The 27,829-nt window shown below is 38.8% G+C and overlaps 1 protein-coding gene across 1 annotated transcript in view; it reads right to left on the reverse strand.

Moving 5' to 3' along the window:
• Nucleotides 1-27,321, reverse strand: part of ntng2a (netrin g2a) — a 73,252-nt gene extending 45,931 nt beyond the window's left edge. Inside the window, exons 1-3 of the mRNA XM_083555226.1 lie at nt 26,764-27,321; nt 24,621-25,488; nt 5,922-6,565 (exon numbers count right to left, since the gene is read on the reverse strand). Of these exons, the coding sequence (XP_083411352.1) occupies nt 5,922-6,565; nt 24,621-24,833 (857 nt within the window). The 5' untranslated portion in view covers nt 24,834-25,488; nt 26,764-27,321. The remainder of the gene's footprint in view (nt 1-5,921; nt 6,566-24,620; nt 25,489-26,763) is intronic.
• Between the last annotated feature and the right edge of the window lie 508 nt (nt 27,322-27,829).

Consider the following 27,829-nt stretch of genomic DNA (forward strand, 5'->3'; position numbering starts at 1 on the left):
TCCTCCCTCCAAGATTGTGAAAGACCCAGGAGAGAGAGTTTGAGGGAAGAGGAGGATTTCTGATCTGCAAACCCAGCTGTGTGTGCATGTGTGCCGGGTCTCCTTCACGCATGCCTGCTCCACAACATCACCAAGACACCCATTCGAAAAAGAAAGCAACAGCCCTGGGTTTCACCCATAACGACATGTGACACACTTAGGGTGCATGCTGAGAGCGCTGGAGAGTGTGCAGAAAGTCTTTTGTGTGCTTTTGTCTTCAGAATCAAGCTATTCATGCCTGCAACGTAGTGTGTAGTGTCCTAAGAACTTGTTCGCTATTTAATTATGCTATGCGCAATAGGATTTTAATATGGGAGTGTTTTACTTGGTGCCAGCTAAATGAAAAAGTGAAAAATGAGGATGCCTTTTTTTTTAATGAATGGCTTGACCAATCATGATAATTATGTACTTTTACAACAAAAAAAATATATCTCCTGTCATTTATGATAATCAGAGAAATCACAAATGCAGATTAAGAACTCGGAGCCCCCCGAATATGATTTCAATTGTAGAGAGGTACAATACTTCAATTAAAACATACTTAAGTAAAAGAAAAATTACAGATTTTAAAAATCAATTTTAAAAAGTAGAAGTACACAAAAAACTACTCAATAACAGTAACGCGAATAAATGTCGTTTGTTACTCTCCACCTCTAATTATGATTCCACTTCAGATAATGTATGGCTTGGTGGTTAGCACGTTGCCAATTTGCCTCACACCTCCAGGGTTGGGGGCTCAAATCCCACCTCTACACTATATACTCTCCTAGTGCTTGGTTTCCTCCAGGTACTCCATTTTTTTTTTTCTCTCGGTCCAAAGACATGGCATCCCATCCAGAGCGTCTCCATCTTGTGCCCTAAGTCCCTAGGATAAGCTTCAGGCTCATCTGCTATTGATCATAGGTTGTTCTCAGTCATATTCGCTGATACTGAGCTATTTTATGATCACCAATCCAAAGACATATAAACACATATAAACCTCTGTAAAGTGTACCAAATCCAAATTTGGTCAGAACAAGTGGATCTGAGCTAAGCTGTGGAGATTCTGAACAGTAAAGCAGTGCAGTAGAACAGCACTCACTCTCTGGGTTCTTCTCAGCGTTCACTCAGTCATCACCTAATCCACTTACTGCTACCGAGAGAGCTTAGCGTCAGCCATTAGGTATCTCGTATAGGTCTGTGTTGCCAGAGAGTAGAGCGAGAGACAGATGGGAAGGAGGTTAATGCAAAAACGACGGGCAGACAGAGAGAGTTTGGAGCTTCACAGCATCCATAAGTGTAAAGATTTTTTCATTTAAATATGATGTTGTGATGTGCAGGTAGCAATGTGCAGGACAGGGCGAAGGAAATTCCCCACGTACGAGTGGAAGTCTGAGGAAAAATAATACCCACACACATACAGTAGAATTAGAGCAAATCGATAACCAGCCCACGTTGCAAGAATTGAACGGATTTAGCGCAGGCAGGTTTACGCGTGGTATACCGCTTGTCCTTCGAAATAGGAAGCTTCTCCGACACCCACATTGGGACATTGAAAAGTGGAAGGAAAGTGGCATTTTCTCTCACAAACGTATTTAACAACACACACCAGTCTTAGTGCTGCCTCCTCAGAATTCAGAAGCTCATCATACAAAAAGGCCCCGATCGCTTCCATATATATAGGGCAAATTAAAACCAAAGCTAGAGGCAGATTCTTCCGTCAGATTCCTCAGACTTTCTACTGATCCGCAGGCTGCTGTGTCTGACAGTCTGACATTTCCAAAATTATTCTAAAGGAGGAAGTGACTGAGGGGGTCAGAGAGGATAATGGTTCTGTCCAGCTCTCAGACAGAACAGCCGCTTCCAGCTGATTCATCTGTCTTAACGTAGACTGCCCGGCTGCTGTCTACATCAGACCTCTGATATAGGATCAGTGCTTAACTGACAACAGCTCTGTTTCAGCTATTTATAGTCCAAAGTGTTTGCAGCAAATCGTTTGAAATTCCCAACCAGCGTTTTTCTACCACTCAATGCTTCTACACTGTGATTTTTTTGTACTTTTCTAACATGTCTGATCATTTCAACAAGTTTCCTTGGATATTAGAGCAGTCTGGACTACCTGTTCAGGAATAATGGAAGTCATGCCACTATACAGATTTTTCGATCTCACCATACCTATAGCAATACAACAAAATTGTACAAATATTTATAGTGGCAGACAAATAAAGCAGTGCATGCTCCGCCCTCCACTCACCCAGTTTATACAGTCCGGTACTGTAAAATGCTCTGTTTTGATCAATTTCGTACTATAATGTGTTAAATATTCACAAATTACAATATACTATCTATCACCATGCTTTAAGACTCCTGGGTAGTCTAGGACATGTCTCGATTTTTTGAATTACGATGGAGTCATCGGAATACTTCTCCATCGTAAGTCCTACCTGTAGTTTATGTCTGATGCACATGTAATGGCTGCTAATGTTGATTCTTCTGAAAAATGGTGTACGTTATGTTTTCTACTATCCTTATTATCAGATTAGCAAAAATTCCTAAATAGATTCACGTCTTTGGATCTTTATTTTACTTAGTAAAGTGTATATATATTTTTCGTGGTTATGTGTACAAGTACATTTTTGATCACAGTTCTTTTATTTTTGCACATTGTACTGTATAACATATTATACAGTAGGTATACTGGTCGGCACTATTTTGTGTAACTGTCCTGCACTGTTTTTTGTTGTCTGTTGTCTTTTGTCACTAGAATTCACACAATGCACTTTATGTGGAAACGAGTTACTTTAATCCTTAGCTCTGTGTTCTGTGATGTAGCTCTATGTTGTGTGATGTAGCTCTATGTTGTTTTATGCAGCACAAGGATTCTGAAAAAATGTTGTATTGTATTAAAAGCTTCTTGACTTGACTTGAAATTCTCGATTGTAGAAATCCCAACTATACTTCAGGTACTGTGTATAGAGAATTGCTAAAGAAAAAAAGGATTGCTTTAAAGCTTTACTCTTCCATTGCGAAACCAACGTTTTTACTGTATGTTCCAAGGTGAGTCACCTTGTATCGAAAAGTTCGACCCACATGCCAGTAACGTTCCAACCCAATTCCCAGAAACCCTCCTCGACCTATCCACCTGACCCTTGTTTGCTAGCTGGCTCAAGCTGGCTGAACCCAGTCCCTCAGACGACTTGCTTTGAACCTCTTCCCTACTTGACCTCACTCTTCCGGAGTGGCGTTTTGAGCTTTCAGCATATTGACAGGATAGCACTTCTGACTCGCGTGCACTCCATTGTATAGGATTAGACAAACTCTGACTGCACCACAAAGCTCAAGATAGGATAAAGGGAGACAACGAGATATTGAGATGTGTAGAACGTCCCATGGTAAAGCAGCTAGTTAATAAGCTAAAGTCTTTGTATAAATCCTTGTGAAAAAAATAAAAAAACTTCTTCCCTAATTAATTTCCTCACGTACCAGGTTTAATTAGGTTCGCGCAACGTCTCTGGGATATTTGCCTGCTTGAGAAAGAGCTCCCCGTGCTATTCCAGCATTTCCAAATCGGGCCTGATCCAGTGGGACTCCTGTTTGTGAACTGAGTCTCTTATGCCTGGATCACATGTCAGACTGCGGCGAGGCAGCATGCAGAAGAGCGGGGGGATGAAACACGAGTCTACTCTTTCCTGCAATACTGAAGCAAAAATGAAGATGTGACGAGCGAGCTCCACACACACACACACACACACACACACACAGGCACGCACAGAGAGTGACAGTGCCTTGTTATGCCGCTTGACATATGCGGCACTGTACTGCATGATGCTTTGTGAAAGTTACGCTTCACTTCTGAAGGAAGCGGCTCTACAACAGCACTTATCAAAAGCAGCAGCAGAAAAAAAAATAAAAAATCAGCTAGCCTCTGTTTTTCATATTTATAGATTACACTCCACTATGTCTGGTGATCTGGCTGCAGCTTTCTTATCAGGGAACGCATAATCTAATCTCGGAAACAAGAGACGAACCTCAGCGGTAAAAAAAAATAATAATAATTACCGGCGAGCCTGAATCCCTTTTAACAAGTAGCACTACATCTTACTCAATTAGGGACGCTGAGCCCTTGTTGTTACACCCCATTTAAGGTAATTACCAGCGATTATAACTACACACTCAATGACAAGCGGAAACGATGCATGACAGGGAAAGTATGGCTGGGCCTCTGCTGAATCAGGCAGCGTGTCAGAAGCGTACCCGTGTATCCCCCCACCACCACCACACACACACACACACACACACACACACACACACACACACACACACACACACACCTTCCCACTCCCTGCTCCGCCACCCCCACCTACCTCGCTCGGCACAGTCTATTTAGAGCAGTGCTCACCGTCCGGCCCATCAGGGAGGCCGAGACATTTTCATTATTCAGCGCTGCTAAAACGCTTCCCAATATTGTGGGATGAATAAAATATCCAAGAACAATTTTGCAGAGGTGTATTAGCTTAGCATTTTCACTGCCGGACTCGGTCATTACGGAACTCGGGCAGCATCAGTCAGGCTTCAGTGAGGTCCATTTGTCTGCTTTAGGCCGGCTCTCTCGCTGTCGCCTTTAAAACAATTTCCTGTTTGACATACTAGAATAACTATTGATTGAAGGCTTGTATTACCGGAGGTTTGTGCTGTGCATTGATGCCCTCGTCCCGAATATTTTTATCATGTATATGTATTTCTAACAGCTATATCCTGGACAAAGCAAGTTTGAACTGTGATAGAAGTGTGTTTCTCTTCTGAACACACTCTTCCAAAATCAATGTTCGAAAAAGTCTCTGCTGTAGACATAATATAATATAATATAATATAATATAATATAATATAATATAATATAATATAATATAATATAATATAATATAATATAATGATTTTAGTTTTATGATTTGGATCAGACAAATGAGAGAGAGGTTTTTTAAAATACTTTTACCTTTAAAATATTGTAACAATCAAATTTTCTTGTTGCCTTTGCAGGTACTATCAGGTAGAAATTGAAGCAATTCCATACCACACATTCTTCGTTTAAAGAGTAGCCCTATTTCTCAATGGATTGATTACATTTACGGACCTTTTCCAGAGCGATTTACATTTATCTCATTAAAACAACCAAGCAGCTATGGGGTTAAGGGCGTTGTTTAGGGAATGGCAGTTTATTGTGAATGGGATTTAAACTCACGACCTTCGGAGCCAACGTCCACTAAGCTATGACTTCCCTCCAAAAATGGATTACACCTATTGCTAAAAATGTTTTCTGACTTCACCGGAAGCTTTTTGAAAATGAGTTTCATATAAAGTGATTTTTGTTTCTTCTTTTGTTACAAGGTTTGAATGAAAATTCAGCTACATTTGGTGTTTCGTATTTGGCAGTGTTGCATTGTTGGGACTTGAACTAACATACTTAGTGTGTTACACTGATTAGAAGTCCAATGTCTTAATCACTAAGCCACTTTTCCTCCTAGCACTATGGAAAATGCACATGTGGTAAAAACACTGGAGTTTTGTTTTAAGGCTATGTATTACTTTTTGTAAAACAATTTGTAGGTCCTCGGTTGGCTCATCCTTAAAAGCTCGGAAGTTTTATGCCGGCGACATCATAGGCTAGGAGTCAAGCCACTAAATTTGGCTGTGCACACTAGGTTGGAGGGATTGTTCCTCCCCTTCTAATTACAGGAAAGCAGATTGCATTCTCCTGTAAGTGTGTTGCATGTATCTTGGAAGAAACATGTGTTAGCATGCACAGTTTTCAGGTGGAAGTTCTTAATAAAAATATGGGAGAGAATTGGAAGCTTGCCCAATGTAGAAAAAAACAATGTCAATGAGCATATGGTGATGTAAGGTCTTACCTGGCGTAGACCTCGATATTAGAGATGGCGTAGAAGTACTTGAGCAGGTTGTCCCTCTGCACATAAGTTCCTCCAAGCGCAGGCCTCAGCAGCCGTAGCTTCAAGTCCGTGAACGTGAAGAAATCTCTCAAACCTTTCAAGCTCTCCATGCGTGTGAACAGGTTGTCCATGTTGAGCAACCTGGGCCCTGCAAAAATGGCAAAGCGCTCCCGAACCTCAAATCGCACAATCTTCTCGTTCTTGGAGCCCACCCAACGTGAGTACTGCTCAGTGCAGATCACCCGAGTCACATTGGTTGCTGAAAGATGTTCCACCTTCTTAGGCTGCATGCCGAACGCTTCCGTGCAGTCGTCAGCATAGTACTGGTATGGATGCCAGGTTCGGCCTTTGTCCATCGACTTCTCCAGCACCATGATGGTGGGACGACCATATTCAAAGGTGATCTCGATGTCGTCCGTCACCTCCAGGCTCTTGTTCCATGAGAGTGTGATGTTAGCTAGAAGTGGCTCTGGGAAGCGGCTCCATGTCACCGTTTGCCAGTAGGTGATGAGGCTAGTGCTCTCACGATCCTGCATCAGCTGTGGTGGGTGGGCCAGGTCCGGAGTGGACGCGTCACATTCATCGCTACACAGGTATGGGTTTTCCTAAACCAGGAACAAAGAGCATTTGGTCAACACTACAATCCAGATAATGCAAGAAACACGAACAAGATTTACCAATAAAAAATGAACGTTCTTTAAGGTCCTTGTGGAAGCCTGAGTCGGATTATATAGATTCTTGTTTGGGCCAGATTTGTTCACATAGTGACAAAGCCATTGCCAGTCATTCATGTTCTATCTCTGTGGGGATTATGACTTGCTAGATAATATCTTCAAATAATTGTCATTTTATCTTTTCTGATTTGAATTTGGAACTTGTAAATAATTTTCATGTACTAAATATGTGTCCATCTGGAAAAATACATGCTAGTTTATTAATAATTTGTGATCAGGCATGACATATAACTTTAACACTGTATACAACAATGTAAAATTCACAAAATCTGGCATTAGATTAAGGGCCTAATGTTGTTTCTTTGAGTTTTTTTATTTTGTCTGAAAGACTTCTGGTCTAGAAAGTTTTTTGATATTAAACAATTTCTGAAGTTTGTATCATCACAGTTCCATATACAGTCACTTGCAAGAGACAAACCTGAAAACCATTGGAAGTGGTAGTTCAGAGGTTAAGACATTGATCTAAACTGAATGCAGCAAAGTTGAGAAAATTATAAAATATGGCGGCACCCACTGATAAACATTACCAGTAGAAGGAATGCCTTTATAGTACATCTAAGTGGCAACTTGCAGTGAGAAATTCGAATACTGAGGTGTTTTTTAGAGGTCCTGGATTTTTTTGAACATAAGTATTTACCTTGATCATTTTAGAAACAAATAATATTGCAATTTTAGCACTGCAAGTCACCAGTCGCAGCAATATAAAATCACCAGTAGGCGTTCCTACAACAGGTTGCCATAGTAACATAAAAATAAAAAAACATTCTACACAGGTTATAGTCTATTTTAAAAGTGGTGAATTTATTTCATACTAATATAAAAGTCGCACAAACCTGCCATCTACACAATTCCCAAAGGTAATTAGCAGACAAAAAAGTCTGCTAATTACCCAAAAATGTTTGAACAAATGGAACATAATTTACAGAAAAGGAATGTCCAAAGAAAATTAAAAAATAAAAAATAAAAAGTAGCTTCATGTCTCTTTAGAGGTCATTGATATTACAAGAATATGACTGTTCATATGGCTGTATTGCTTATTGAATAGCTGCATTATGCAAATAAACAGAATTTTATCAATGTTTATATTGTACTATTTGTAAGTTTCACTGAAAAATGTGAAATTACAACTGCATTAGTTAAACAGATTACAGTGTCTATTTTTTTCCAACTTATTTGTTTAATTCGAAAAAATATATAAAATCATAAACAAGGGGAACTATGCCAACTTTCATTTTAATATAATATAGTTTGTTATAATGTGACATTTATTTTCGGCCCACGACCCCCAATCAAATAAGATTTTTGGCACACCTCTGTCATAAATATATTTCACCCTGTTTAAGAACATCTTGTCTTTCATGGCAGTTAGTGGATCGTTGGCTTATACTGCTTAACCCTAGATTAACACTGTCCCATTTTTAAAGTCCCTGTAATTTGTATAGTTGTGAACACAGACAGGACACATTTGCTCCAGTGTTCTAGTGACATAGAAATGGAACGGATTAGTCGACAGACAGCCATGTGTTCACCTGAACACTTAATACATTTATATTAGAGATATCAGTGAAGTCAACAGTCACATCGAGGGTGTAAAATGACTTAATATACAGTAGTTATACCATAGTGTATGATGGGATTCGAATATTTTTAACCCCAGCTTTAACCCAAGAAATAAAATACAACATGGCATGCTGTTCATGAAAATATTCAGCATTGGGTTGCTATGATGTGCACTGAAGTGAAGTGCAGTCAATATTGCTAATACAAAATGTCCTGAATAAGTACATTTATTAATGAACAGCATATTCTACTATCCATTTAGAATTACATATTAAGCTACAGGATATTCATGAAAAAAACCTCATTCATGTTACCACTTTCATTGCAACAGCTACAACAAATTGTCCCTCACCAGCTTCTCTCTGTTTTCCAGTCTTACTTCTCATTTCCTTTCTTACAAAAAAAGCAGAAAAAAAAGGAATTTCAAGAAACTGCAAAGTGCAGACTTTTCTCATGGCAGAAAACGTAATGGTTACGTTAATGTGCTGACACTGACTTAAGTCTTCTTCCATAAATGTTTAATGTCTCTTTATAGAACACTTTACCACAGCAATGTGTCCATTTTTCTTTGTTAAATAGCAACAGGTTTTCTCTTATTGTTTTCGCTTGAATTATGCAGCGCATCTGACAAACAGGTCATTGTGAATGAGTTCAGTAGAAACAAGCGATATTGCTGTAAAACGTGTGCATTAATATATACAACTGGAACTGCTGTCAGAGCTTCTGACCAATTACAATCAACAATTTAACAGCGCTATGTGGGATTACTGACAGAAACACACAACATGTACGACTGAATGATTCCTATGCAAGATCAGTAACAATGCTTAGAAAAGCAATCCTGTTTGTTCCCTTGTAATGTACAATACTCCACCAACACACCGTTAATGCCTAATCTTGACCGAGTCTGGAATCTAATCTTAGCACAGCAAACCTTAGGTTACCTTTGCTTCTCAATCCCTTACCCAGAACGCTAAATCCAGGCCAGCTGCTGCTCCAGGTGGCTCTCGTACAAACCCCCACAGCCACCAGCCTGACAGGAATCCTGTCATTGCTAATAAGGTGCAAAGTAAAGTGTTTGGCAATACGTTCATTTCCACTCTTATGGTTCAGATTCACACACACACACACACACACACACACACACACACACACACACACACACACACACACACACACACACACACACACATGCATACACACTCAAACAGAGTTTGTGGCTATGGCTGTCAAAACATAGAGCCAGATTCAATAAACAAGAATCAATTTGTTGTACATGAAACTAGTCTGACTTCTTTACTGAACATTACTGGTTCATCTATACAGGCATCATGTTCTCCATACACTTCTACAAGCTCAACAATTTACATTTCCATGTGACATGAGCGTTTTCAGCTCATTTAGATCGATTTTATTTTACAGTATTGAGCTAAAAATAGGCTGAAATTCACCTCACAACTCACGCTCACATTGCAGCCTGCGGTTTTATTTAAATCATATGCCCATGACCTGGATCAAGTACTCAGCCAGGTAGAAGGTCACACTTAATATCATATAATTACATTGAGGCTTTTTAATCTTACTTTTTTCTTATTATAAGGTTATCAAAGAATGTATAGAATTCATACTAGACTGGCTGATCTTTCATTCTTTTATTCATTCATTCATCTACAGTGACCTTTTTATCCTGGTCAGGATCATGTTCAGGGGTGAACAAGTATTTCGACTTAATTCTTGTACCTAAATACATTAAATATCTTATCAGAGAAATTTCATGTTGGGAAACTTTGTCTTCACTAAATTATTTAATGCGTAATATCGTCCTTTTTACTGCAGTACATTTCAGTACATTAAGTGGTAGCTCAGTGGTTAAGGCTCTGGGTTACTCATTGGAAGGTCGAGGTTTAAGCCCTGGTATTGTCAAGCTGCCACTTTTGGGGCCCATGACAAGATCCTTAACCCTCTATGCTCCAGGGGGTGCTTTGAAATGTCTGACCCCGTGCTCGAAACCCCGGTTTCCTAACATCACTGGGATATATGAAAAATGAATTTCTCTGTAATGTACATTTGACAAGTATAAAGCCCCTTTCTTTTTCTTTCTTTTGTAGAAAATCTTGCCATATCTCATTACTTTGAAACAAATACCTAAATTGATCAACTTTCTCGAGATGCCAAGCATAATATTTACATTTGACATTTACTGCATTTAGCAGACGCCCTTGTCCAGAGCGACTGGGCATAGCTACAAACAAAACCCCATGGTCCTGGTGAGTTTGTTTGGAGTAAGAGAACTCTTTTCTTTAAAAAATAGTATTATGTGAAAAAGAATCGAAAAACTAAATAGCTTCATTTATTCAAATATAATTCTCATAGATCACTGCTTTTGATACTTACAAAGTACATTAAAAAGTAAATAGTTGTGTACTTTTACTCGAGTAGAAATGTATTAGGATGTAAGGAGTACTTTTTAAACTAAAATCATATATAAGTAAAAATTGGTACTTCCGCTACAGTTCAAGAACAGTGGTTAGTAGTGTTTCCCAGGACCACTGTAGGAGAGATGGGAATACAGCCTGGACTGGACACCAGTGCATCCCACAAATGGAAGCAATGTAGCAAAGCCAATCCACCTTCTGGAATGTGGGATAAAGAAAGAGAGTAAACCCACACAAGAGCAAACTCCATAGAGAGAATATATCAACTTCAGTATAGAACCCTAGAGCTGTAAGGCATACTTGTGTTAATCAAGCGAGAGTCTTTATCTGTCACATATACATTACAGCACATAGGGGATTTTGGGGTATTAGCATGTTTTTGGTAATGTCTTTTAATATTAAACAATAACTAAAATACTAACAAGACTAAAATGTCTTAAAAATAAATAGACAATTCCCAGAGTAGCCATTTTGATTCTATAATAAACTATCTATCTATCTATCTATCTATCTATCTATCTATCTATCTATCTATCTATCTATCTATCTATCTATCTATCTATCTATCTATCTATCTATCTATCTATCTATCTATCCATCCATCTATCTATCTATCTATCTATCTATCTATCTATCTATCTATCTATCTATCTATCGATCTATCGATCTATCTATCTATCTTTAGTTGGCATTTGCATATGTACAAATATACATGATCATTAGAACTATAAAATGAAATTATTGCATCAATGGATGAATGAATGAATGAATGAATGAATGAAGGAATGAAGGAATGAATGAATGAATGAATAATTATAAACGATTAGTAGGATTGTCACGGTTTTAAAATAGTGGTTTAGAAATCACTAATTTGTCTTAATCTAATTCGCTATCAAATAATAGAAGTTAAATTTCCCTGTGGAACTGTACACCAGAGGAATTCAGGAGTAGAACCCTTTTATGAAATGTGCCATTAATCCACTAGAGGTGCTATAAAGTAATGCAATATTTCAGAGGAAACTGCTTAACAAGAGGATTCATGCTATTATGGGAATCAATAAGGATTTTGAAGAACCATTTTGAGGGGCAATGAAACCTGGGATATAAGGGTCATTCATTATACAGCACCCCTGGAGCAGTAAAGGTTAAGGGCCTTGTTTAAGAAGGCCCAAAATTGTCAGCATAGCAGTTCTAGGGCTTGAACCCTGACTTTCTGATCAGTAACCCAGAGCCTTAGCCTAAAAATCTAGTCGGCTAACTATTAAACTCATTGTTTGTTAAATACTAATTGTAAGCTCTTAGAAAACAAAGGTCCCTCAAAGATTCAAAGAGAACTTAGTAGTACTATGTGGAACTTTTGGTAGTTGAAGAAATCTTTGAATGACATACAGATTCTTTGCTATTCGTAAAAATCTCAAACTTTTCATTACGGGTTCTCTGAATAGTTGTAAGGTTTTACAAAAAAGGGTTCCCCACAGGGACAGGCTTTAAAAGGTTATATATGAAAACCTTTTCAACATTTCATTGCCCCTCAAAATGGTTCTTTAAAATCCTTATTGATTCCCATAATAGCATGAATCTTCTTGTTAAGCAGTTTCCTCTGAAATATTGCATTACTTTATAGCACCTCTAGTGGATTAATGTTGCATTTCATAAAAGGGTTCTACTCCTAAATTCCTCTGGTGTACAGTTCCACGGGGAAATTGAACTTCTATTATTTGATAGCTAATTGAATTGGGAAAAATTAGTGATTCCTAAACCTCTACTTTAAAACATGACAATTCTTTTAATCGTTATTAATTGTTTATTTATTCATTCATTCATTAATTCATGATCATGTATATTTGTACATATGCAAGTGCCAAATAAAGATCTTGAGATAGATAGATAGATAGATAGATAGATAGATAGATAGATAGATAGATAGATAGATAGATAGATAGATAGATAGATAGATAGATAGATTTTTTATGGAATCAAAATGGCTGCTCTGTGAATTAAAATGGATTCCTTAATATCATTGTCCATTTATTTTTTAAAACATTTTAGTTACAAAAAAATCAAAATGTTTAGTATTAAAAGACATTACCACAAACATGCTGATACCCAAAAACTCCCAATGCAGGAACGCTGCTCTACTTACCAATAATATCTGACCAAATTCATGAAATTGACACATTTAACTACAGTATGTTGTGTTTGCCAAATAATCCAAACCCCCAGAGTTGTGTAACATGTCCAGCATGTGCTACACTGTTTATATCTAGGTGTCTCTTGGCAATGTGTCACTTTTGTCACATATGCTCTGATCAAATTAGCCTAATAACATTAGCAGAGTCATTAGCTGCACACAAACACACCTCTTCCAGAGGGAATTCCTGAACTTCAGTCAACTCATCTGTTTTATTTAAAGTAGAAAGAGCAGAAAATATAAAGGAGGAACCAAAAAAAAACCCAAAAGGAAGATTTATAGCAATATGATATGTTATTTTTTTAAAGCTGGGTATTAGATCATACACACCTTAGCTCATCTGTACATTACGTCTGAGTGTCTAAGTCGACTTTTTAAAGAAGTCGTTAAGTTTTACAGCTTGCATATGATTCATAAAATGCAATCATTGTAAAAGAATGGAACAATAGCAGGGTATTCACAGGCTGCGTGACGTTACGTCCTCTACCTGTAGACCTCTTTTCTTCTGCCATGTGAGTTAATTACAGTGACTTCGACTTCCCTCAGGGCCAGCAGTCACGCAATATCTCCCAGCATGCAACGGCAGAGCGATACAGCGATCTAAATATACCGGCCTGAGAATCACACCACAAGCCTCCCATCATCAAGTGAGCAGTACCCACTTTCATTCTAGTCAGCAATGGGTTACATTTAATTAGTTATTTCATAAATTGTTCACTTGGAGTTAAAACTTTACGGCCTTTCAATAAAGTTCAATTATAAAATCTGCTCTTTGCATGTTAGTGGATATTTCCATTTATCCCAGTGACTCAAATCTTTTGATTTCATTAAATAAAATGATTCTCCTTTCATATTCACCATATCATGCTAAATTTCCACTCTCTAGTGTTACATAGTTAAGGAAAGGTTCGCTTTTGAAAACTGGATGCTTTCAATGTTTCTTCCACATGGTGTCTGGTTTGCTACTTAGGGATAAACCTATATGGTAAAATGTACTACTTTAAATTTATAATTCCATTCTATTTGAATTTATTGCTTTTGTCAGACCTCGTAATTTTTTAAAATCAAACATACAACTACGTAGCTAGGGGGTTAAGGGCCTCGTTTAGGGGCACAGGAGTGGCAGCTTGGTGTGTCTGGGATTTGAACTCACAACCTACTTCAATGTCCAATGCAATACCCATTAAGCCAACAAATCCTATCACTTCCTATTTGCTGCAAATCTGTTATTTTTTTACACTGTTACTAGTTAAAAGTGCTATTCATATACATTTCAATTGAATTAAACATCCATATAATGGCTATATGTGTATAGCTAAAAGCGAATTTATAAATAGAATTAAAATTGACACTTTTAAAAATGCTCCTATGCAATGCGATCATCTCTGCTAGTAACCATTGCACTGGAACAGCGCAACCAGGCAACCAGTGCTGTTTCAGCACTTCCTGTGGTCATGGGAATTTAGAGAATTCTGAAGAGCCCTGGATGCAGGTGTTAAGCTGCTTAATGCACACTTCATGATTCATGGTGGCAGAGATACATTGTCTCTCCAAAGAATAAAAAAAAACACTATCCATACAATAAACACTGCCACGGTTGCCTTAATTTGCATAAAGCAAAATAGATGTCCTGTAAAATAAATTTAATACAATCATGTGCGTTAAATACAATTCATAGACTTTATAGAAAAATTCAGGAGGAAAGAGAATGGCACATTTTGTAACTTCAGGCACAACACATATTTTTATACTTGGTGTTTTATGGTTCCAATCATGACTCCAATGTCTGAGTTTAGAAATATTAATTTAAAAAAATTATAATAAATGCAATATAAAAACAGTAATATGTTTTAGGAAATCCACAGCTGGCACTGACACAAAGCTATTATAATGGACACTTGCCAACCTTGACAGGTTAAAGCTGATATTGAGGTTTGCAAAAATGTAAAACTAAACGTAAAAGAGAATTTACATTAGTTGCTTTATATACGGATTAAAATTTCACCCATTCTATAACATACCCAGGGATAAAGCAGGGCAATGAGATTACTTTTAATTGAAACATAGAAAATGTAAAAAGTACTAAAGCAAGGCAAGGGGTGAAAGCGAGACGAGACAGTATTAATAAAGCTGTTAGTGTCGATTCCTTGTGCAATTTTCTGCTACATTTCTCATTTTAAAGTTATCTTCTTCAGTTTGTCATCTCCATCTCATTCCTCAGCCTCTTTATCAAAAAGATCATATTCATGATAGAGGCTAAATGATACCCAAAAATCATTAAGCTCAGTAATGTAATTAGGAACTGTTTACAATGGCTGTCTTTTTCTGGGTCCAGCTGTGATTGTATTTTGCTAGGGTTATGACTGTTTCTAGGGTAGTGCATTGATTTAGAACGGTGATTAAACTCACCGCAACTACCTGTGTCCTACCAATCAGCATCGAGCATTCAGACCAAACATGGTGTATAAGGATATGCTTAAATCCTTTTCCATGATAATAGTGGACTATTTACAGTCAGCCTTCATATTCCTGGTCATTAGGGAAGCAGAATTCCCACGAAAGTGGTGAATATCGCAGGGGAATATATTCAATGCACAAAAAATAAAAAGCAATTCACTGTTCTACAACAGTATGTTTTATAAAAATATGTGGGCTAACAAACAATGTAGGCTAACAGAGAGAGAAAGAAAGAGACAGAGCAGTGACAAGGCATGTAGAGAGGGAATACTGGCCCGTGTGGTCCAACAGACAAGCTACTGTGGCTCATATTAACAAAGTAGTTAATGCTGTTAATGTTTCACATTTCAGGTCTGTTTTGGCAGCAAAATGGGGGACCAACACAATATTAGGAAGGTGGTGGAAATGTTATGCATGATTGGTATATATATATAGAAAAAAACGAGGGGGCAAAAACATAATTTTATCATTAACAGATTTGTTAGATATGATACTGCAAATGTATCATTACAAGTATTTTGGCAGATGCTCTTATCCAGAGTGGATTTTTTAGACATTTATCTCATTCATACAATTGAGCAGCTATTGGGTTAAAAGCCTTGCTCAGGGATCCAGGGGTAGCAGCTGGTGGCTGGGATTTAAACTCACAACCTTTAGATCAACAGTCAACAATACATTAACCACTAAGCTACACCCCCCTAATGCTTAGCTTATTGGCAATATAAATCTAAAAAGGACATTTTTATAAGGTTGTTGTGTGTAACAAATTGTATGTGACCAATGTATAACTAAAGTATACTAATGGCCAACTATGGGATACAATCTGTCAATACAGAAATCCCAATATTTGTCTTAATAGTGTGACTTCTGCTCTGTAAATAAAGCTGCTACGGTACTGTCAATCGCTTCAATAATATATTCCTCATATTCTCAGAGTGAAAAATCCCCCAGTAATGAGAAAAAGAAAAACAAAGCGACCAGGTCCTGGCTCTGACTGGACAACGGATTAGCATATGAATCTGCAGTAATTTGAAGAATCCCAGTAGACCTGAGGAGGCACAAAAACAGGCAGCTGAGGATTATAGCGCACTGACACAAACAGAACAGGATGGACCTGTTCTCCTGTGGGACCATGGGATAGCGAGGAAGCAGTCCGGCCTCATGCAAAATTCATGGAGGGTACAAAACACAAAATCACGCACAAAGCTGAACCGGACCGAGATGTTCCACTACAAAGGTTCTCTTAAAAATGTATCAAGCTTCTCTGGTTTGTTGAGCGGCCATGTGTTCGTTCTTGACTGAAATCTCATAAAATCTGGACCAAATGTTTCCCTTATGCATTGCTCTGTAGATCCTCTCACGTCGCTATTTTTAGTTCCGTTCTGTTAGCGCATTTGAAAAAAGCAACTTCAATATGGGGCAGGATTATGCCTCAGATGGTACTGCTGCCGTAAGAAAGAAAAAAAAAGCATAGCTTTATTCCAGCAAGAAGCTCAACAATAGAAGTTTTGGGAATCGCTTCAAAAACAGATGCGTGCACACGAACGCGTTCTGCATGTGCTCAGATGATCAGATATGTATGCAGCAAAGGGTCAGGCTTCATCTTTCTGCTTAGCTAAGCTGAGATCCTGCCTTCACATTCCTCTCACATCTCTCTTCCTCTCTCTCTCTCTCTCTCTTTTTCTCTCTCTCTCTCTCTCTCTCTCTCTCTCTCTCTCTCTCTCTCTCTCTCTCTCTCTCTCTCTCTCTCTCTCATTAGCTGTACATACAGAGCGAGCTTCCAGCAGGAGCTAACATCACGTTCAGGAAAGAGCAAAGGCGCTGAGTAAAAATGCAACGGCATCTCCTGTGGGCGCTGAGTGACTGAAATTTCCTCTAAATCTTTAATGAGCCGGAAAGCTTCTCCAAAGAAAAGCAAAGTTACTGAATCTGGAGGGCTTCTGCTGATCAATTAACTCGCTTTCAGTGAGGAGGAGGGAGAAGGAAGCACCTCGAGTGTACACACTTTAATAGCGGCTTAATGGAGTAGCAAACATGCTATATCGAATATATGGCTCGCATTACCAGTCGAGCAAGCGCGCAAAGCGAAAGTTGGCGACCTGGCTGTACGTCCTTGAGCGAGCCTGACTCTGCTGGTTAAGTATGGCCACGAGATTTTCATAGCGTTTGATAAAACAAGGTACAAGAGTATCAGTATTAAAACCTTGGGACCAATATTCATAAAATACTGTTTACGCTTTTTGCTGTAATTACCATGACTTCCTCAGTCCTCTACGATATATGGTGTGTAAAATAACAAGAGATTATTGATATTGTGTAAAGAGGGAAAGGTCCCTTTCCGAAGTGCCAGAAGGTCTGTGCTGTTTAAAAGTGCTTGGCCCCCGAATGTCTGAATACAGAGTGGTCTGATGGTCAGTCAGCTTTTATTGATCTGGGGTGAAAAGTGCTGACACATACACACACACACACACACACACACACACACACACACACACACACACACACACACACACACACACTTCTTCTCTTAAAAGCCCTCTCTTGTGTATTTTGCTTGTAAAGCCATCTCCAGTTAACATTGTGTATTAGCATGCATGATGACTAAGTGTCTATAGGCTGTCTGAGAGAATGGCATCAGAGTCTGGTTTGATAGTGTTATTAGGGTTAAAAGAAAGCTGCCGTACCACCAAAGAAATTATTAACAATTTCCCAACCTGAATTACATTACATAACATACGATGTGGTATTAAAAATGTTTCAAAACTAGCTCTTCTTACAAGAAAGTACTTTATTTATCTAAGTTTTCACACTGTCACCTTCAAAATATTCCCCTTGCACAGCAATACAGCGCTCCCTACTTTCCTGCCACTTCTGGAATGTGTCCTGGAATCTTCTTTTTCGAAGCGTGTCAAACATCTCATGCGATTCGTGCTGGATCTCCGCAATGGTGTCAAAATGACCAGTTTTTAGCTTGATCTTCATCTTTGGGAACAGGGCGAAGTCTGCAAGACACAAATCTGGCGAGCAGGGTGAGCGCGAATGTGCGTGAATGTGAGAACGTTCATGTGGATTGTTCCCCCGACGATCGTCATGCACAAGCTGAGCTCATTGAATGTCTTCCTGATGTCTCGTTGTCTTCTAATAAAGTTCTTCCGCTCTTAAAGCGTTGCAGCATCGCCGTATGTCAAATGTATGTCTTTGTTGCAGATTTGCCCAGTTTCACACAGAATTTCACATTTTCTCTTCGTTCTAACCTGGTGTCCATGACGAAATCGCAGACGTGGTCAGAATAGCACCGTTATTCTCGAAACTTTTTGATGCCACCTCATAGTACATGCATTGTGTCTAATTACACATTAATTGTGTGCATAGTGAAATGATATAACAGCTGGTTAGCGCTGTATTGTCATTATTCCTTCGTAGATTGTGATTGTTTGCTGCTCTGATGTCAGTTGGGGACATTGCTCGTGCAGTATTAAGAGGAAAATGTCAATGGCCTCTAAGAAACTTGATAACAGGCAGATTTTGCTTCGAAAACAAACAAGCAGGAGCTTCTTTCCCGAGTCGCAGTATCATGTTAATGAGAAATCTTATTGGAGACTTCTTGGCGACAGAAAAAGCAGGACTCCACATTGCACTGAGATTCAGCAGAGGCTTGGCTCAGCATAAATACAGAGCTACAAGTTGACGAGCACAATGTCATCGATGTATTAGTTTATTAGTTTAGTCTACTCTATTTGAGTAGCGTATACAGATACAGTATGTGCAAAAGAATTAAGACCCATAATACTAAAGTGCTGCTGCATTGCTGCCTTTAGAGAGATAAAGCGAGAGCTACTGTAGGTCCCATTGCCTGTTAATCAAAGGTGAGTTGTGGGTAGAAAACTGACCATCATGTCATTGAAAGTGTGAACCAAAGAAAACCTCTTTGAAGAATATATTGTGGAAAATGACATGATTTTTATAATAATATATGCAAGTCAATCATTGTAAATTATTTTTCTTGAAAGGAAAAACTTGCTGAAGAATTGGACACATAATATAATCCACACATTCTGTCTAACAAGAGTCTTTTGGTCCGTCCCTGCTGTCCAATGAACTGAAGCATAAAAAGCTTTGACTTTTCAACACACAGACTTCACCAGCACTCTTCATATCTGAAAGTTCTAGTTCAAAGTGTCTCTATAAATACTTCTTTTTTATTTCCCCTGGAAATGTATTAAAGCAAATGCACATGCCTTTCAAAAAATCAGTTTCAGTGGCCTGTAACAGTCCAGTTAGTCAGTGCTTTCCAGCCCACGTGCCACATGGTACCCGCTGAAGAGGATGACGTTGTCTAGTAAATGCTGTCCAGACCAACCCCAACGCATTTCATTCTTTTATCCCTATGAGCTAAGCGTGTGAATTAGTGCCCCGTCTCCGAAAGCACTCTGTCTGCGGCTCGCATTGTAGTAGCAGCCCAGCTGGACCAATCCTCCATCCGATTATTCTCTAATCAGACCACTGGCTGAATGCCAAAAATATCAGTGGTCGAGTCTCTGGGGGAGATTAACCAGTGATACTTTCCTTTACCAACCCACGCTAGTGCTGACACAAACATCAACAAACTACTATTAATAAATGTAATTTTATAATTTTCAGCAGTCAATTTATAAATACAAAGAAAAGGCCTTGACTGTAGCTTTCTTTGTCTGTCATCCATGGCTTGTTTACCTTTAATGCATTCATCTCCAACTATGTACCTTCAAGCATACACTATATGGACAAATGTTTCAGACATAAGATTCGTATTGGCTTTTTTGACATCGCATTCTACATTTAGTCCCCGTTCGCAGTTAGATTAACCTCCACTCTTCTGGGAAGACGTTCCACTAGATTTTGGAGTGTGCTTGTGGAGATTTGTGCTCACAAGGGTGAGGTGAGGAGGACTGGGGTGCCGCTCAGTGTTCCGTAACACAAGTCAGAGCTCTATAGCAGGCCACTTGTGATCTTCCACTCCAGCCATGTAAACCATATGTTCATGGGGGAACAGGTTTGTGTCTTGTAGTTCAAGTGCAATTTGTGGTAACAGATTAGGGAAGTACCACATATGGCTGGAAAAGTCAGGTGTCTTAATGCTTTTGTCCATATAGTGTAGTGCATTTAAAGGAATACTACACTCACATTACTATGTAATAGTCGACCACCAACGACACAAAAAAGAGCATTCCTTGAGTGTACAGTATCCTCGAGGTAGATTTAAGTAACCTTTTTTTTTTTTGTCACATGTGAAGCTGTTATAAAAACACAGTTTGGATGGAAATCCCACAGCGATTTCCAAACCCAAACCCAATTATAGGGCTTGTATGTAGTAGATCACAGTAAGTCAGTATATAAAAATAAATAATAGCTGTCCAGTTTGAGTGTTCCGTCGGCGTAAATCCTAGCTGCAGGATTCATGTTTAGTAAGTTATTCAAGTCCCGCAATACGCCCCGGGGCTCGTAACAGAGACTTCACACTTCGCATTTTTTTTTTTGCCTCAGGACATGCTCCCAATAAATCTGCTTGTTTAGTGGCATTAATATAGCCGATTGGTCCGCGAAGTAGCTTTGTAAATAGCAGATTTGAAAAGAAATCTGTAAACACAAACCAGAAACTAATTTCACCGCACGTGCCTGGTGTACCGATAATCCGAATTATGCGTCGGCGATCAGCAGTGCATAATGTATCGCTTGTTATTCCATATAGCAAAGCCAAACCTTACGGGATGCATAGAACTTTAATAAAGCACGCTTTATCGAATCCTGGGAGGAATCTCACGTGCCCGCTCACTGTGCAACGAAGGTGTTGATTACTTTTCTAGAACCGCAGCTATGACACTAATTTAAAGGAGATTCATATTAAGGCGCCTGTTTTTTTATACTTTCTAGAAACAATTCACTTGGATGCTAGACACTTTCTGTGATCCAAAGATAATAAGAAGTGAAAAATACGTGTTGTGAATTAAAAAATAATGTAAAGTTGTTGATAGGACGATTTAGTGAAAACGATGAGACGCCATTTTCAGTCAACGAACGTTTCATCTTACGTTTTTCATCTTAACGTTTTTCTCCGAAGTGGATGAATTTGAAAACGTAATTTCCGAGTCTCAATGTGGATTGTGAAAATTGAAGGCTTTCGAAAACAATGTCACGACGTTCCAAAGAGTGGGAAAAAGTCAATAAACGTCAGTTGAAAATGATGTTGGTCGATGGAATGATGAGCGTTTTATGTTTTGCTCATGCGCACTACAGCGACGTAAGCGTTTTAAGATGTTTCAGTGTGGATGAGCAACTTCTGGGAACCGATCGAATCGAAAGTGCGGACGCAGAACATTTTTTGACAAAAACGCCGTTTTCAAATTTATCTGGATTGGCGTAGACGTAGCCATAGTCTTGTTAGCCATTAAATGGCTGGCTACTATTTATATACCGTATTTTTCGGACTATAAGCCGCTACTTTTTTCCTACGCTTTGAACCGGCTTAAACAATGAAGCGGCTAATTTATGGATTTTTCCTTGGTTTTTCCCGGTTTCACAAACTTCAAGCCAAAAAACTGATCGACATAACATTAGACCAATGAAATTTCCGAACGGAAACGAAAAAACGCACCTCACCTGTGTTCTGAGCTGCACGGCTTCGGGAGAAAAAAAGTTTTTTTTAAACTCATGACGATGCCAAAAGATAAACTCCCGAGAGAAATAGTTGTGAAAGGAAGGAGGAAGATAGTGAACAATGACTTTCTTGGTCGGCTACTGTTTAGATACAAGCCGTTGTAGCGCGTTGAGTCTGGGTGAAGGGAGAGCTCGCTAACTCCTGTTGCAACAGAAATCATATAAGCACAGACAGGTTTCCAAAACTCGTGCTTTTTTTTTTTTCTTGGCAACAGCGTTACTGGTTAGTCAAAGAAACTTAGAAATCAGCATCAGAAAATAATAAGGACATAATCCTCGTCTTGAACACACGCAGTAATACTGGAAAAATGCAGTGGCATGCTATTCCCAAACTACCGCTATGCTCTTAAAGGAAGCACAACATATTTCACCCGTTACACCATGCGTAACGTGTCTTTCGTTAAAGCCTGTGTAAAGTTCTTTAGTGTAGACACCTGCGGCTTATAGACAGGTGCGGCTTATTTATGTTAAAAATAAAACTATATGTAAAATTCAGTGGGTGCGGCTTATATATGGGTGCGCTTTATAGTCTGGAAATTATGATTTTAAGAACTTGTCTCCGGGACGTTTCTTGACATTAGATATAACTATTAATGGATAAAAAGCATATTTCATTGGGTAAATTGCTGTGATGTAAGCGGAATAAAACGCTTTAGAACATGGTGCCGTTTGAGAATAATCAACTTCAGGATGGAACCCTGAACTCATATCAGATGCGCATTACACCAACCCCGATTATGAAATATTTGCCTTTAACAACACGGCCCGCTAAACCTGTCATGTTTTATCTCTGATTTAATATATTGCGAGACAGAGATGATTGCGCGCTATTTCCGTCCGAATCCCTGCCTCGCTAATAAAACCGGTATACTTCGCCTGTATACTTCGCCTTTCAGTGCATATACTGTACATGGCACAGCACCAAAGCTGTCATGCAAGCTCACACGGTGCTGTTAAGCACATCAGAAAGGGAAAGAGATTACAGGACACTGATGATGGCTGGAGCAGATACCTGCCATCATTGCGTTCTCACAATCGCCTTCGATAAGACCACAGAGTTACGGCTCATATGGGAATTCACGAGGGAATTGATGTATCCAATATAAGGTAGCATAAACAGGGTTAATTAGTTAAACATGTGATTTGGCAGATCCAAGTTCTTGCAATACTCTGAGTAATGGTGGTGTTTGTTTTATAAAATTATCTGTATGAACCATGTTCTCATCAGTGAACACATGAGGTTCATGGCAATGGTAAGGTAAAGTCTGGCTGTGCTTTGCATGCGTGTGTGTGTGTGTGTGTGTGTGTGTGTGTGTGTGTGTGTGTGTGTGTGTGTGTGTGTTTGCACATACTCTGCTCTATTAAATATTTTATTTAATAGATTTCAGGGTCCTCCAGACTTCTATTCAAACATCTTTCAGGAACCCTTTTTATATATTTTTTGACTGATATAGGTTTATACACATGCCGCAAAATGAAGTTCCAGAAATTTTCAAGGTCTCTTCTTGTTTTTGTTTTTTTACACATAGTACATCTTCTGTGTACAAACCAATTCTTCGTTTACATTCCTTAAACACACCTGGATATTACAATTTGGTTGAAATATTTTCAATGAATATACTCAGGGTGTCGTGCAAGCAATGACGTGTGTGTGTGTGTGTGTGTGTGTTTGTGTGTGTGTGTGTGTGTGTGTGTGTGTGTGTGTGTGTGTGTGAATGCATGGGGAAGAGGGGCAAGCACTGAGGTCATGGTTTTGTACACCAAAATCTAGGAATATCTGACAGTTTTGACCTTGCAGGGACATTTGGCTGGTCGACATGAGAAAAACAATGTTTATTTTATTTTTGTTTAATAAAATAATGGATGACCCTTTTTTTGTGTGCATTATATTACTTTTCATTATAAGCAAATCGGATTTATTTTCACGTTTAATTTTTTTTGTGAATTTTTTCTTTGAAGCTGTAAGTCTGGGATTAAGGACCACTTGACTACTGCAATTATGTAACGATAAAAAAGTAAAAATAAATATATAAAAAAAAGCTTAGGCATGAGTTTAACACTGAATGTGCTAAGTCAAGGCCTCAGGTCACATGGGGTTGGGTAATATGATCAAATCCAGTAGCACGGGTATCATTCTTTTTAGAACTATTATTATTCAGGATTGTATTCATTTATTTATCATCAGTAGCTGTTTCTCTGGGTCAGGGTCACTGTTAATCTGGAACATGGATAACCATCTGGAATGGGGAACAACACCATCACAGGACAATCTGCATGCATTGTCACACGTTTTGTAAATATGAAATAAGCATATAATTGAAAGATTTAAATTGGGTTTTCAGTGCTAGTTTTTTTTTAGCAGGAGTAGGGTAAATATTGCGATATATATTCGAAGCAGAGCATGAAAGTAGTGATATCATTTTGAAAATAAGGCCAGATTATGAATCTCATCTATTCAGTTGTGTGCAGTGGCTTGTGTGGAATCTTAATTGTCTAGGTCATTTGCCCTTAGGCACTTTTTTTCTACTTCTGACAACCGTGTGTGTAAGAGCGAGAAAGAAAGATATATAGAAAGAATGTGTATATATACCAGAGTGCAGAAGCGCTCAGGTGGGTCTCCGCACGTGATGTCTGGCGGCTCCACTCGGATCTGCATGAAGTCCTTCATGGCAGCGGGTCGAGGCTGACATGCATAATGCTCCCACGTGGGCCCGTCATCCGTGCTCACCAGCGACTTACAGATATCATACTGGCCCAGAGCGATGAGCACACAGTGAAGAAAGAGGCAGACCGGGAGGAGCATGGTGTGAAGTGCTAGGATGGACCAGGACAGGGAGTTTGGGGCGGGGTGAGCGGGTGAAGAAGGTGGAGTCTGTCAGCATCGACACCAAAACGATTTCATAGTTCATTAGCGGGACAATCATCCACTGCGTATTCAGTTTCTTTCTCCCGAAATGAGTTCTATCATTTGCGAAACCTGGGGGGGTGAAAATGGGCGTGGATTCTCTCCTGGTTCAGGATGTAAAAGTCACTTTGAACAAGTTTACCTCAGAATTTATTAACCTGAAAATCTGGCTCAGAAATCCAACAGCTGGTGGAGACATCTCTACATATGGTTTTCTTTATTCATGCTTTAATCGGAAGCCAGAATAAATAGGAAATGTTTAATGTCGTTCGGAAAAAAAAACAAAAAAAAAACACAATTGTTCTTTCCTGACTGGGGGTCTTCTCTCTTGTCACTTTAACCGTCCCTGAACAAGGTGTCCCGCTGATGCAAACCGGATGTGAGGCAGGTCCATTAACTTTAAATGGTTTGCTCTAGCTTTACTCATGGGAATTTTGCCAGGAACCAGGAATCATCTTGAAAGTCCATATGGTTTCTCATGCTCAAGTTGTAAAAATTTCCGATGTTGATGTCCGTCAGATTTTCGAGGGTTGCTAGATGGGCTTCATTTCCTCTGGTAAATAATTTTTAAAAAGAACAGCAAAATTAGAGTTTGATTACATTTTAGAGTTTGTTTATATATATATATATATATATATATATATATATATATATATATATATATATATATATATATACAGTATATGATCATCCCTTAATGCGACACCATTTCACGTGTATCCTCAACCTTGTGTAAGTTTTAATTGTTATATTCAATAAAAGTGCTGTTACATAATGGAAAGGTCCAAATGTACAAAAAATAAAGCTACCGCACAAAACAACAACAAAAAAGTTCACTCCAAAGTGCAAAGAGTTTGTTATAGTGCATATATAGTGCATATAGTGCATAGTTGATTTGCACAGGGCACAGATTAAAGGGGTCTTCAGGTCTTATTCAATTGTGACCCATAATTAATCAGAAGGAAAAAAAAATTTACTGATTCCTTAGTAAAAAATCAGACACTATATGAGGATAAAAAGTGACAGAAAGTCAGAAAAACTGTAAGCATTGATAAGGGGAAAGATTTAGTATAAAATCTATACCAAGCAGAAGGTTCAACTAAAAAAAAAGCATGGCTAAAGTGTTCCATATTTCCGCTCAATATCTCTCAATCTCAGAAATAAAGGTACCAAAGTGTACTTTTTCCTGCTTCCTGGCATGGTACCAACAGCACAACAGCTTTTGTCCCTCCAATATGGATCTCTTTACCTGTGAAGGTACATTTGGGACACCTTTAATTAGCAACATCAATAGTCCAATTATGGACCTTGAATTATTTTTAAGATGCACCTTATTGATTTGTCCAGCCATCCCAAGAGTATTCCCAGCTCAGTGTGTCTGAATCCAGCACGAAACTGATCTTGATGAATATGAATAAATGACTGACAACAATCCTTTTTAAAGATTACATTCTAAAGATCTACATCATGCATCCCTGATGGTATCACTTCATGTACAAACTAGTGCCTTTGGTTTCCTTTTCATTCTATATATCTAAGAGTGTAAGCATCTTAATGTTTTTTTAGAAGGTTTTGGAGGTTTTTTTAGATGCAATCCGTTGTCGAAACAGCTTTGTGAAACTTTCCATAGAGTCTAGATCTTTTTTTCTGAACAGATTCGTGCGCCCTGTGTCCATGCGTAAAAGGGTGTCGCGGCGTGCGGAGGCGGCTTCAGGTCATAATACAATAAACAAAGTTGGAAGAAAATGTATTAGAAAAAGAACAAGAAAAGAAATGTGCAGCACTTCATCTCACACTTTTTTTCAACCCCCGAATCCTCAAATTTTACCTTGTGAGAAGTGAGAAGAGCTCCGTCCGTCCATGCGTGCTCTGTTGCAGGATTCCAGCTCGCACTGAAAGCAAGACATCTCCTCCTCCTTTCACGGATGAAGTTCAGATGATGCGTAATCCCTTCCCAGAACACGGCGCTGTGCAATTCTCTGCGCAATTCTGCAGCCCAAATCCTCTTCCATGTAAAAGAGATGCAGATGCGAGCGCGCGCGTGTGTGTGTGTGTGTGCGTGCGCGAGTGTGTGTGTGTGTGTGTGTGTGTTATTGGGCTTGCGCAATAATTGTTGTGTTTGTCGGATGAGTTTCCGTCCTGCAAGTGCGCTCAAGGACGGACAGCGCTCGCGTTACGCAGGAGCATCCCACCCGCTTCTCATTTCTCCATCCTCCTCCTCATCGTCATCCTCCTCCACTCCTCCTTTCTTCCTCCTCCTCTTCTTACTTCTTTTTCTGCCTTCTTTATTTCTCTCACTGAATCTTTTGCACCTGGAGCCTGCAATCTAATCAGCCGCTCTCCCACTGAATCCTGCTTCTGAGTTTCACATCCCAATGGTTTATCTTTTGTCCTGGCTGAGTACTCAAAGTTTATCTCCGGCTGGAAGCCTGGGAGCGTCCCAGTGGAAGATCAGACATCCCGCCCTGCTTAAAGGGCCACAGACAAACCTCACATCACTGCACGGAGAATTGCTCAAATAAATAAAAAAATAAATAAATAAATAAATAAATAAATGTGTGTGTGTGTGTGTGTGTGTGTGTGTGTGTGTGTGTGTGTGTGTGTGTGTGTGTGTGTGTGTGTGTGTGTATGCACGGAGAACTGCTCATACATATATATATATAATCACATCCACATAATATTTGTGTATATCAGACATATATATATAAGAAGTGATTCTTATATATATACATATCTACGTTATTCTTACATATGATGACTAACCTGAAATTTGTTTGTATGTTTGTTTGTTTTTAAACAAAATTTATTTAGATCTTATTTTTTTATGTAGGATAAATCTTTCACTTGATATTTACAGATTATTTATGTTACACGTGATTCTTACCCCCCCCCCC

This window comes from Silurus aristotelis (assembly GCF_946808225.1).
Source record: "Silurus aristotelis genome assembly, chromosome: 11".
NCBI classification, from domain to species: domain Eukaryota; kingdom Metazoa; phylum Chordata; class Actinopteri; order Siluriformes; family Siluridae; genus Silurus; species Silurus aristotelis.